Below are 14,206 nucleotides of genomic sequence, written 5' to 3' on the forward strand. Positions count from 1 at the left end.
TCACTGAGCTGTACTGTAACGTTCCTGGTGACACAATAGTCACTGAGCTGTACTGTAACGTTCCTGGTGACACAATAGTCACTGAGCTGTACTGTAACGTTCCTAGTGACACAATGGTCACTGAGCTGTACTGTAACGTTCCTGGTGACACAATAGTCACTGAGCTGTACTGTAACGTTCCTAGTGACACAATAGTCACTGAGCTGTACTGTAACGTTCCTAGTGACACAATAGTCACTGAGCTGTACTGTAACGTTCCTGGTGACACAATAGTCACTGAGCTGTACTGTAACGTTCCTGGTGACACAATAGTCACTGAGCTGTACTGTAACGTTCCTAGTGACACAATAATCACTGAGCTGTACTGTAACGTTCCTAGTGACACAATAGTCACTGAGCTGTACTGTAACGTTCCTAGTGACACAATAGTCACTGAGCTGTACTGTAACGTTCCTGGTGACACAATAGTCACTGAGCTGTACTGTAACGTTCCTAGTGACACAATAATCACTGAGCTGTACTGTAACGTTCCTAGTGACACAATAGTCACTGAGCTGTACTGTAACGTTCCTGGTGACACAATAGTCACTGAGCTGTACTGTAACGTTCCTGGTGACACAATAGTCACTGAGCTGTACTGTAACGTTCCTGGTGACACAATAGTCACTGAGCTGTACTGTAACGTTCCTGGTGACACAATAGTCACTGAGCTGTACTGTAACGTTCCTAGTGCCACAATAGTCACTGAGCTGTACTGTAACGTTCCTAGTGACACAATAGTCACTGAGCTGTACTGTAACGTTCCTGGTGACACAATAGTCACTGATGTGAGGGATGAGACTTATAACTGCTGTGTCAGCAGAAGTGTTATTATCCTCACACATCGCTCTTACTACATGATGGCAATCTGGGGCAGGGCTGGGGTAATAGCACAGGGATTCTTGGTCACGTTCATTAGTGAAGATGGTAAGGGTTAGGAATAAAGGGGGGATGAGACCATTGTGTTAGGTGCCATGCCACCGCAGATAACCACAATACCAAACATTAATCACTGTCCAGCTCTAGTAATTTGTCGCATTTATGTATTAGGGCAAAGCTAAGCCACCATTGGCTCAACAAAAGTAGTGGAACTAAAGGCTCCCCCATACACTAGTGACAGATTGGGCCAAGTCACGGATCCCAAGAGGATGGGGTCGGCACATGGGTGAAATCCAACATGTCGATTTGCCAATCACAGTCAAAATATGACGTAATTATCAAATCAGGGATTTTTACGATGTAAAATTTCACAGATTCCCAGATGGGTCAGCGATCAACGATGGCCCACGATCGGCATTTCTGACCGGCAGATTCCGTCCGATTGGGAAATCTGCGGATTGCCCAGTAGATGTATGGGGCTCTTTAGAGTGTTAACATGCCGGTTCTAGTTCCACAATAGCCGGGGGGCTACAGACTGCCTAATCCATACCTGCTTACTCTACTGGACCAGGCGAGAGGCTCCCAAAAATCAGGTGGTTCTCCAAGCCGCTTGGAAGAGTGGGTAACTCTTCTGGAGCCGGCCGCCAGGGAGACTTGCCCAGAGGGGGCATCCAGAAAGTTAGCAAAAATGGCCTAAGCCTGAATAATACCCCTTCTACACCAGAGCTAAAACCTGGGTTATTGCAGGGTTAACCCGGGTTGCTCCTATGTGTAAATGGGGCCAGGGTTGGATTCCCGGGTCGAGTGACCCGGAAATCCAACCCAGGTAACTTGCAGGGTTTTACACCGGAACAACCCGTGAAACCTTGCAGTGTAAACGGGAACCCCGGGTCATTGGACTCGGCTCCCGTTTACAGCATGGGGACTTCGGGGTTTCTTGGCGCTTGGACATGATGTCATCTCCAAGCGCCGGGAGAAGTGTTCCACTGCACCCGTGTGCAGTGTGGAACGGCACCGATCCGGGAATAATCTGGAAAAGGTCTGTCCTGGGTCTGACCCGTTTTGGAACTGTGTTTAGGTGTAAAAGCAGTATTACTATTAATGAGCAAGTAAAGGCATAATTTCACATTAATACATAAATAAGATAATGCATTACTGAGCTGAATAATATACATGAAATCACTCACATGCTTGGCAGTTGGCATTCTGAGAAAGTCGACCTGGTGTTGTCATTCTAGTGCTGACATTATGAATGTCGACATGGTAATTGTCGACCATATGACTGGATATCCCTATACTTGCTTTTCTAACTGAGCAGGCAGAGAGTGATTGACAGGTTTAAAGACTTTGGTACTGATTCGGAGGTGGATGGTAATACAATCGCAGCTGCTGTGAGAAAATATGCTAATGCATGCAGCCGTCTTTACATTAAAAGTACTTTATATTATGTCATGTGTGGCCACTAAAGACAGTGAGGGGGAGATTTAATAAAGCTTGGAGAGAGATAAAATTGGAGATAAATAGCACCAACCAATCAGCTTCTAACTGTCATTTTTCAAACACAGCCTGTAAAGTGACAGGAGCTGATTGGTTGGTGCTTTTTATCTCCAATAAAAAGCACCAACCAGGCAGTGTCGTCTTTTCTTTACCAAAAAAAAAGTGTTATTCTGTTCAGCTGCTCGACGGGCCGGCGGTGATGGAGCAACGGGCAGGGGGGGGTTTCTAGGTACTCGGAAACCCCCCCTGCGTGCGCGGGTGGGGCCGGAAAGGCATCGCCGGGTCTCCATTGCTGGCCCGCAACGCTCTCGCCATCTAAAAGACGGCGAAAGCGATGCCGTAAAAACAGCGGCAATCTAAAGCTGCATACACACGTAAAGATTTTCTGTCCAACCAGCCAACTAGTTGATTGGTTGGAATGAGAATCTGGTAAGGTATGAAAGCAAATGACAATCAGCAATTTGCTCCCAAACGCTGGAAAATGGACAAAAACTGTTGTTTGAACAAATTGTTTAGATCAAACATTTAACAAACTTGTCTGACCGACCATTCTCATCTGTTTTCTGGCATTTAGGAGCAAATTGCTGATCATCAGTTACTCCCATATGTTACCAGATTTTCATTCCAACCAATCAAGTAGTTGGATGGTTGGACAGAAAATCTTTACGTGTGTATGCAGCTTTAGATTACCACTGTTTACTAAATACAGAAAGATGGTATAACCCCTTTAGCAAGCGCTTACGGGGTTATATTTCATTAATAAATGGAGCCCTACATCTCCCCCTAACCATGCTCAGAAGCTGCAAATCCCAGTTGAAACCTCAGCAGATATTTGCTTTTATTGACTACCTGGCACGAGACAGCTGAAAGACAACTTCTGACTGGTTACTGCTAGGCTGTCAGCGCAGATTTGCACCTGGAAGCAATGTCACAACTAGACATCCCTATACGGATTTTATTACATTGTACTTTCCGCTCATTGCATTAATACAATGTATATATTGAAGCAGCGTTTTTATGGATTGTTGGTGACACTTTGTTTATATTTATCCCTAGTCTTATCTCCTTTGTGACATTATTTAGTGCAGATCATGTATATTAATGCAGCGACTAACAACAGCTGTGATCACATACATTAAACATACAGTGCTATAGTATGGTATATAGTAATATTATATATGACATACTGAGCCTCATACAGGGCGGGCTGCATTATCATTTTATCATAAGTATGCAGTAAAACCCCCGGAAATGCGGTGGTTTTACCGCATTTCTCATATGCGCCAAGCTTCGTAAATCAAAGCATTCCACAACTTGAGGCCGTTGCCCAATAGAAGCCTATAGGCTGTGACAGGGGTCCAATCAGCTCCCTCCCAGCTCTCCCCGTGGCGTGTGCACCATACGACGCATGCTAGAGGCCGGGTCCAGTTGAAAGGGGCGTGGCCTAATCGTGTTAGGCGTGGTCATGCCCCCTTAGGATTTAAAAAAATAAATAAATACATTTTGGGGCGCTGTGAGCCCCTCAGACCAGTGCAAAGACGCAGGGGGGCGCGCGACCAGCGTGATCGCTCCCCCCACAGGCATAGAAGACTGCTGTGGCTGCTGCAAGCAGTCTCCCACTGCAGCCCAGCACGCTGTGATTTAAGAGGGGGGGGGCGGCGCCGGACCTGGGGGGGCCCCTGGCGGGCTTTTCCTGCAGCCCGGGTAATTAGTACCCACTCCTCCCCCTCTCTGCGGCCCTGGGTCATAAACCTGGAAGTCCCTCTATCGCAAAGGACAGTTCTTAACGAGGGAGCTGTCCACTGCGATTTTCTTCATGCATGCAATGCAAAATGCGATGATGCATCCCGCCCTCAGACTTGTATGCAAACCCCATGGTTTGCATGCAAGTCCGATTGTTAGATATCTGCACATGTGCGGGTCTCTATCTAATAGTAAGCTCGCAGTGCCCCTTAACATGCTGCTGTCGCTTGGGGGCGGGGCCAGCCAGAGTTGGTCTCTGTTTTCTGGGAGTGGCAAATCTGTGACGCTGTCAGGGGGGTGTATTTTGTCCTCAGACGCCTCCTGCTGCATTAGCATATTTTTTCAGCGTCGTCCAAAGACGCAGCAGTGACAAGAATAGCGTACAACTCTGAATCAGGCCTTCAGTGCAATTATCATAGCAACCAATCATTTTATAGAATGTACTTGATAAATGATAGCTGGATGCTGATTGGTTGCTATGGGTAACTTCTCCACTGGTCCTCATTAAAAGGTTTGATACATCCCTACCCCCCCCAAATATCTATATTCACTCGCTATTAAATGATAGACACTGATCAGGACATCGGTAAGAGCATTCCACAGGGACTTTGGGATGTGACAGGCAACCTGGTGGTGTGACTACAGCTGGCGAACTGTCTGCAGTAATGAACATGGCAAGCTCACCCATAACTTTATTATTAACCCTTACTGTACCAGAAAGTACGGTAGCTTCCCCATCCCCCATCGCCGCTCTGCCCCAATACCTCACGTCACTCTCTTACCACCAGCTGTCACTTTGCAGCCCTTGGGCACCTCATGTTTCCTTAGCTGTCAGCTGTTAGTGCATAATCCTCCTCTCTCTCCCTTTTAATGCTAGATGGGATAGCCACAATGAGCAATTCAGACAGACCCTTTGTGGTTCTGTGTCTATCTATGCAACGGCCTCTTCCCCTGCACACAATGCACTTATCGCAGACGCCTACATTAATCCAGAAGTCTATCGTTACCTCACTGGGGCGATATTTTATTGTGTTTACGCCTCAGCAGTGATGGAGACAGCCAAGGAAGTATGGGCCTGATTCAGAGCCGGACGCAATTAGCGCTCGCTCATCCTGAAAATAGGGGTGGCTATTCAAATGAACCGTTCGCTGTTTGCGGTCTGTTCACGCCTCTAGGTCTGAACGAGCGAACAAAACTTGCGGTCGTTTTTTGGGAAACTACGCCCCCTGGCCGCTCGCATCCTACGTCATGTCCGCTATTTATTAGATTAATCGAGTACATCGAACAGGGTATGAACTGCTCGCTATTCTTGTGGTCGGTTTTTGCTACCACAATTTTGCGAGCAGTTCTGGCTATAAAATAACCCAGTGACGTGGTTAATGACGCTGCTGTTTTAATTATGCACACCCATAAAACGCCCGTTTTGACCTTTAAGCACGCCTGCGTTCGAGTCTCCACTCCCCGTTTTCAAGCACCTTCCCCTGTTACCACCCACATACGCCTCATTCTGTCACTCAAATTATCAGGCATTCGCTATTGCGAGCACATGAATTTCGACCGCACTGACTAGTTCGCGCATGCGTATAACGATCCGTACGCATGCGCAGTTGGGCAAACATCGCTCGGAGCGAACGAGCTGCCGCTTACGAGTGGCTCTGAATCAGGCCCTATGTTCATAGAAAGACTGAGTTTTAAATTGCTCATAATGTAATGAATTATGTACTGTATATGTTATGGCTGGTCAGTGTGAGATATGAATAATAAAGAAATTAAATTATACACACATGTTCCATAAAAATACACAGTATAATGCATGAAACATACAGTATAAGTAAGAAAACTGCTAAATGTTTACTAACCTTTAACAGATTGACTCCCGATTGCAACTTAGGGCCAGATTCAATTAGACGCGAAAAGTCGTAATCGGCGAAAAAGTTTCGCCTAGTGCCGCTTTTCGCCTGTTCGGAACTTATCTCCAAATTAAATTCCAGGCGGAATTCGCCTAAGCGGAAACTCAATGCAATGTAATAGGCGAAAAAGTTTCTCAAATGTGAGGAAACGACTCAGAACCCTTGGGACAGTCCCCCAAAGGACAAATCTGGCAAAAAAAAAAACCTAAGAACACCCCAAAAAAGTACTTTCAGTTTTGGGTTGAAAAAGTAAAAAGTGGGGGGACAAGCATAAAATCTAGCAAAATAGACTTCTTGGGGGCCTGCAAGGATGGGTCAGGTGTTTTTGGGATTGCAGGTACATGCTGCAGGTGCGTTTTTGAAGTTTTTTCAAAGTTCACTTTAGAGACATAAAAATATGCTAGCACCCATTTTCAAGTACCCCAAATTTGGCTGGACTACTTATTTTCACCCAAAAATACAGCTTTATGCCATTCTTCACCACTTTTGCAAAGACGGTAATAAGAAGCAATTTAAACTACTTAAGTACCCCAAACACTATTATTAGGGCTATTAGTACATATCTACATTGTTTCCCTATGTCAGTGCATCTTTTTTTGGGGGTATGAACTGATTTCCCCAATTCTGACAGTACTTTCCGCCTGTTCTGCATTCACCGCTTTCCGTTTTCGCCTGTTTAGGAATTGAAAAGGGCGAAAAGCGGGGACCGCGCCTAACGTTTTCGCATCTGAAACAGGCGAAGGAAGCGGAAAGTCGGACAGGCGAAACTTTTACGCCTTTTCGCCTCTACTTGAATACAGGCCTAAAGGTGAATTATACGGTCATGCGTTTTTTTAGGATCTCAGCCAAATGGGCCACTCTGAAGCACCAATGAAATGCAATCTTATCACAGACATAAAGTCTCCATTTCCTTCTGCTCATATGACAATCACAAACGTTGCTTCTGCTATGACGGTCGTTACGTTATCCAATTATTCCTCTTCATTAAACCTCATTTTAGCATATTACAATGTGATTGCTTAGATGAAATCGGCTGCATGTTCCAGCACGCCCTGCCTTATTTATTTAAGTTAACTATATAGCACACATATATTCTGCAGCGTGTTACAGAGAATATTTTACCATTCACGTCAGTCCCTGGCCCAGTGGAGCTTACAATCTATATTCCCGACCACAGTCTTCATACAATAGTCTGAACAAGAACCCTTTAAATGGACGTAACGTGTTGCATTCTGCGTTCTGCTCCCAAAGGTCTGCGCTTAGGTTTTCACAATAGCCACTTGCTGTGAGACTTTAAGGTCAGAGTCTCATGAAAAGTGAGGGCTGTCATGTGCTGTGACCCTTTTGATATTGAATTGAGAACACACAGTCCCCTTGGAGAATTGAAGGCACTCAGTTACTTAACACCATCAGTATGCTCCAATACTTAAAGCCCGATAATACTCGGCGTAGAATGGGGACAGGTATCAGGTTATCACTGGGACTGAGGGAAATACAGGCACATAATGGTGGTCACTGCTTATGTAATAAGCTTGGAGAATACCTTATATATCAATTACACAGCCTTGTAATCAATTCTGGTTTATAACAAACAAACACAACTTTGCACAAAAGTCAAGTTTCCCTTTTGGTTGCAGAATAAGGTCTTATCAGGCCATTGAAAGACAAGTTACCAGGTCTATCTTTAGATGTCATTTATTTTGGTTGTCAATTTTAAAATACCATCAGTCCCACCAGCAGACATATCCCTGTCAGCCACCCGTCGCACAAGATGCAGCACGCCGCTCCTAGTAAGATACAGCCATCAGCAAAGTGCCCCCATGTAATAGACAGAAAAGGAGGGGTTCCTACCTGCTCCCACAAAGAGGAGAAGGGCAGCAAGGCAGCAGCAGTATAAGCCTGGTCCTCTCATGGTGTCAGCCAGGAAATCTGGAATGGTTGGCTCCTCTATATATACCACAATGAGCTGAGAGGGGGGCCATGCTCACAGGCACGTCACTGCAGGCTGTCCCACAGGTGGTCCCAACCCGGTGACACAGAGAGTTCCTACCATTTGTGACCCTAATTAGGAAGTCAGAACAACTGGTCATGTTATTAACTCAGCTGAGACTCACACACACATACCCAGCTGGCTTTATATAATAATAATAATATTACCAGGTAGGGAAACACAGATAACACTAAAGCTGCATACACACACAATGATTTTTTTGAACGATTATCGTTAAACGATATTGTTTAACGATAATCGTTTGAAAAAACCGTTCACTTTCTGAGTCAAACGATGAACGATAATCGTTCACGCACGTTCACGTTTGTAGTTCAGTCAGACTTGTCAACTGACCGATTTTCATTAAGGGAATATGCAAAAATAGTTTGTAGTTCAAAAAAATCGTTCATTACACTTTAAAAAATCTGACAGATAATCTAACAGAAAATCGTTCATAAAATCGTTGTGTGTGTATGCAGCTTTACACGGCATGACTATGTATACTAATTGTATATTGTCTATTAATTAACAGTTATTTCTATAGCGCACACATATTACGCAGCACTTTGCAGAGAATGTTTCAGTCATTTGCATCAGTCCCTGCCCCGGTGGAGTTCACAATCTATTGGCCCGGTGTGCTCAAACCCGATGGTTTACTTGCAACTCCGATGTTAGGTGTTAGGCTCATGCCCTGAATCTGTACTGCTCATATGCAGATCTGCAGGGAAGGGGCGGCGACATTGCCCATAACAACCAATCAGCTTTTAACTGTCCTTTATCTATCGCACTCTATGAAATGACAGCTAGAAGCTGATTGGTTGCTATGAGCAACTTCTCCACTTTACCTCTCTCCAAGGTTTTGATACGTCTCCCCCTTATATCTACAGTGATGCCAGAAAATTGTTTCAGCTACAGTCCTGTCCCTCAAAAAACATCTGCAATGTCCATCACACAGAGGGCCTGATTCAGAGCCGCTCGTAAGCGGCCGCTCGTTCGCTCCGAGCGATGTTCGCACATCTGCGCATGCGTATGGGTTGTATTGCGCATGCGCCAACCAGTCAGTGCGGCCGGAAAACGTGTGTTCGCAAAATTGTGATTGCCTGCTAATTTGAGTGACAGGATGAGGCGTTTGTGGGTGGTAACAGGGGAAGGTGCTTGAAAACGGGGAGTGGAGATCCGAACGCAGGCGTGCCAAATGGTCAAAACGGGCATTTTAAGGGTGTGCATAATTAACAAAGCAGCGTTATCGACCACGTCACTTGGTTGTTTCTTAGCCTGAACTGTTCACATGACTGCGGTAGGAAAATCCAACCACAAGCACTGCGAGCAGTTCATACGCCTTTCGATGTACTCGATTAATCTAATAAATAGCGGAGATGACATATGATGCGAGCGGCCAGGGGGCGTCTTTACAAATAGCGAGCGCATGTTTCGTTCGCTCGGACATAGAGGCGTCAACAGACCGCAAAGAGCGAGCGCTCAATTTAAATAGCCAGCTCCTTTTTCTGAACGAGCGAGCGCAAATAGCGTCCGGCTCTGAATCAGGCCCAGACTTTCATTAATTTTCAGTTATACACAGTGCACTGTCCAAACTATAACTGGTGCATTTGTGGTACCCCTCTTAAAATGAGGATACAAATGGTGTGGCACAGGTGCATGCTGGAGTTACCACCCTGATAGATGGACCTTCTGGCTTCTATGTTCGGCGGCAATTACCAGCTCAGACCACGCTTTAGCAGAGAGGCAAGGGTTCTTCCCCCAGGCACAATAAATGCACAGCAGGCTAGCATGCACAATAATGGAATATTTTATTTAGCTGACCCCCAGCTGAGAGTTGGAATGGAGCAACAAGATGGTTGTAATAAATGAAAGGAGATTCACATGTACATTATGGCCCTCATTCAGAGCCGCTCGCTATTTGCGGTCGTTCGTTCTAAAACAAGGGGTGGCTATTCAAATGAACCGTTCGCTAATTGCGGTCTGTTCACGCCTCTTAGTCTGAACGAGCGAGCAAAACTTGCGGTTGTAATTTTGAAAAATACGCCCCCTTGCCGCTCGCACCATACGTCATGTCCGCTATTTATTAGATTAATCGAGTACATCGAACAGCGTATGAACTGCTCGCTATTCTTGTGGCTGGTTTTTTCAACCGCTATTTTGCGAGCAGTTCTGAGTAAAAAAAAAAACAAGTGACGTGGTCAATGACGCTGCTGTATTAATTATGCACTCCCTTAAAACGCCCGTTTTGACCTTTAAGCACGCCTGCGTTCGAATTCCACACCACCGTTTTCAAGCACCTTCCCCTGTTACCACCCACATACGCCTCCTTCTGTCACTCAAAATAGCAGGCATTCGCTATATAGCGAACAAACAACTTTCGTCCGCACTGACTGGTTCGCGCATGCGTATTAAAATCCGTACGCATGCGCAGATGTGCGAACATCGGTCAGAACGAACGAGCGGCAGCTTACGAGCGGCTCTGAATCAGGGCCTATGTTCACAATAAATGAAATGCAGTCTCACAGTTACTGGTAGCTAGCTTTATCACTAAAAGCTGAAACAGTTATGGGGTAAGTGTAATACCCTGCGGACTGCAGGCATCGGTGAGCCCGTGTCCGATGTTTTAAAGTAGCAGTCATCGAAAAGCAGTCTAGCATGGTACTCACCGATTTCTGCAGTCCGCAGCCTATTACATATACCCCATGGTCTTTAAAAAACTATTCACATAAACCTAACATAATAATCGTTCTGCTAGCATTCTACAATTGTCCTTTTAAGTAATGGAGGGTCCTTTAACCCAAATACCATTGTCCAGGGCACTATGAAATTTGCAGAAGACTCTCTAAATGACGTGACTGTTGGTAATCTGGGTCACATCGGAGCCTTGGTATGAATGCCGGCGTTGGTATTATTTGGCGAATGAGGGATCTCCAGGTCTAAGACCCAGAAATCCCTCTGTTGTCATTCTGCGCATGCTGTCCTTTGCGATAGAGGGACTTCTGGGTTTATGACCCAGAAATCCCTCTGCGCATGCATTGTATGGTGCACACGCCGCAGTGGATTGCTTGGAGTGATCCGATTGGATCCCTCTCACCAGGGGCGTATCTATAATGGGTGCAGGGTGTGCGGGGAACACGGGCCCCTGGGTCCAGGGGGGCCGAACCGCACACCCTGCACCCATAATATTACTTACCTCTCCAGAGTCCCACATCGGCCTGGCAGCCATTTTCCCGGCGTTTGCGCATGCGCAGTACAGGAAAATGGCTGCCGCGGCCATTTTCAGGTGACCTGTGCATACATTATAGATTCTGGGCACACCCTAGTGCCCAGATTCTGTAACTCCAGCGCTGGCCGCGCACAGCGCTGCCGACCGCCAGGCGGAGGGGGCCCGTGTCGGAGACTGCACACGTGCCCCCTCCTCTCTAGAAATGCCCCTGCCTCTCACGTAGGCTTCTATAGGGTAATGCCAGCTGAAGTTGTTGCAGTCTCTCCCACTCAGTTCTTATCCCCCTCTAACTGCATCACGCTGCTCAATGCTGGCCCCCAGCTCTCCTCTCTGACCGGCTCCTACTGTCACCCCTGCGACTTCTCTTTTTCTTTTATATCAACTTTGTTTTTGAAATGGTACTGGCCTCTATGCCCTTTTCCAAAATGGCCTAATTTTAGTAGGCTTTCACCAGCCACAATATGGCTGCGGTCAGTATCACATGCAAAGTAATAGTTTGAGATGGCAGTGTATTATCTGTGGGTGGGACAGGTCATTAAGTGGTACCCCACATATGTTGCTTACCATTGATTGTCAATGGCCATCCCTTAGAACATATAGGAGCTCATTCAGACCCGCTCGCTAGATGCGTTCGCTTGCTCCCTGCGTATGCAAATCCAGCACACGCCCAGCAAGGCAGGGGATCGCACGGCAAGGCATTAGCACGCCCACTATGTCTTGGCGTGCGATTACTTAGTGTATGCAGACGCCCACCAGCCATTCTTAAGAGGCCCACTTGCGCACGTCATCTCCTGGAAGTGCTTGAAAACATTGGTACATCGAGCACCGTCGGATGCGATTGCAGCGCTTGAGGTTGACTATACCCTGCCGCAAGCACTGCGATCATTTCATAGTGAAATCCTACCAAGTGATGTGTACTATGACGCAGCCTTTTACATATGCACACCTTTGAAATGGCGTTGAAACACTCAGGCACGCCTGCGTTCGCACCTCCACTCCCCCGTTACTAGTGGCCAGCCCCTGTCACCACCTACAAATGGTTTCTCCTGTCACTCACTCTGCTGGGCTGTCTATGTGCAGTGAGCGAACACATCCCTATCTCTCGCACTGGTTCACGCACGCACATTGCAATGCGTATGCATGCACAGAAAGCAACTATCGGCCAGCTACGAGCGTTCGCATCATACCGAGCGGGTCTCAATCAGCTTCATAGTCCTTTATTCTAGCACCCTGCACCTGTCACAACCCGTGCAGTTCCTCTTTCCTGCCTGTGGTGTCGCTCTCTGCTCTGGTGCTTCTAGCACACTCAGCTGATACAACAAACTTCTGATATATATACAGACCAGTGTGTACTAGAAGCACCCGAGCAGACAGCGACACCACAGGCAGGAAAGAGGAACTGCACTGGTTGTGAGAGGTGCAGGGTGCTAGAATGAAGACTAATCATGTATCCTGATGTTGCCTCTGCCCCCGAAGTGATAGACACACAAACTTATCGCCGCTGTAGGTAGTGCTGCGCATGAGCTGGGTTTACGAATGTAACGGCGTATGCGCAGCACTGATTACAGCTGCGATAAGATAGAGCAGAGAGGGAAAAGTATCTATTTCCCGAAAAGCTGTCATCGCAAAAATGACATCTTTTTGGAATAGATAGTTATGGGGAGGAAGAATGATCAATTCCTCTGGTAATTAGGTAGAACTCCATGCAAGATCTAAACCTAATTACCTCCATCAATTTTTAAGGTATGATGAATAGGCCCCTATTTCTTTTTTAGGTGCATATGTAATAAAAGTTATGTTTTAAATTAATTTTCTTGATATTTAAGTGATTAAGAGTGCCCTCACAAAGGGTTTTTTTTCTATTATCCTGCTATAAAGGGTAATATCCAAGGGCTGTGATATATGTAAGAACCAATTCTTACGTCTGGTGCGGCTCTGCTCCAAAACTCCAGCAGGTCTGCCCAGGGCTACAAACAGAGGGCCTAATTCAGACCCGCTCGCGAACGCAGGACGCTTGCAAGCGGGTCGATGGTGCCCTAATGTGCATGCGCACGACGGAGGGAGCTCCGTCGTGCGCATGCGCGAGACCCGCATAGCGACAGCCAAGCTGTCGCTCGGGGTCTCGCACCAAAGGGGGCGTGCTGTCGATGGTGACTGACAGCACGCCCCCTTTGGTGGGCGTGGCTGCCTAGACGGAGGCGTTCCCATGGGAACGCCTTCTGTCTGGAGCCGGCCCCACTGACATCACTAATGATGTCAGTGGGAGTGATTTTGGCTCTGGTAGAGCCAAAATCACTCCAGGGATTGCGGCCACGAGACCCTACCGCAGAGTCTCGTCGCAAGCCCGATGGTCGCGATGGTCTTGACCATCGCGACCATCATCATGGACGCTCGCATATGCTGTGGGTGGTAACCCACAGCTATGCGAGCGTCCAGGAGGCCGCTCCATTTTTAGGTAGGAGGACCCTGATTCAGAGCGACCACTCTGGTCAGAGCGTCCGGCTCTGAATCAGGCCCAGAGTCACAATAGTGTGCTCATACAGGTCAAGGACACACACGGACACACACACACACTTGTAATATTGAGCAATAGTATATGTAATATACATATTATCTGATAAAGTAAAATAAAGAAAAAGTGACCCTTTTTATATACATACAGTATATGTCTAATACAGCAGGGCATCATCTATAGAAGGTTAAAACCAAGCACGGTGTACTAGTAGTAGACAGAACGTAAACCACCCAAATAAATTGCTTCAGCTCCCGCAGCCTGACCAAAGGCGCAATGGTGTCTGACACCTCCATCTGCATTTGCATTAAGATGGACGGAATAGCACAGCCGCTTGTGGCAGCTCTGTAATTCCGTCCATCTCTGAATCATGCCTACTGTCCCGCTGTCCCACTCGTGGGCCGCAGTGC

At 46.7% G+C, this 14,206-nt stretch overlaps 1 protein-coding gene across 1 annotated transcript in view; it reads right to left on the bottom strand.

Annotated features, from left to right (window-relative positions):
• Positions 1-7,980, bottom strand: part of SRL (sarcalumenin) — a 57,007-nt gene extending 49,027 nt beyond the window's left edge. The window contains exon 1 of the mRNA XM_088464726.1: positions 7,920-7,980. Coding sequence (XP_088320852.1) covers positions 7,920-7,980 — 61 coding nt within the window. The remainder of the gene's footprint in view (positions 1-7,919) is intronic.
• Positions 7,981-14,206: the final 6,226 nt, after the last annotated feature.

The sequence above is a fragment of the Taudactylus pleione genome, unplaced genomic scaffold (assembly GCF_031769625.1).
Source record: "Taudactylus pleione unplaced genomic scaffold, aTauple2 ptg000061l, whole genome shotgun sequence".
Classification (NCBI taxonomy): domain Eukaryota; kingdom Metazoa; phylum Chordata; class Amphibia; order Anura; family Myobatrachidae; genus Taudactylus; species Taudactylus pleione.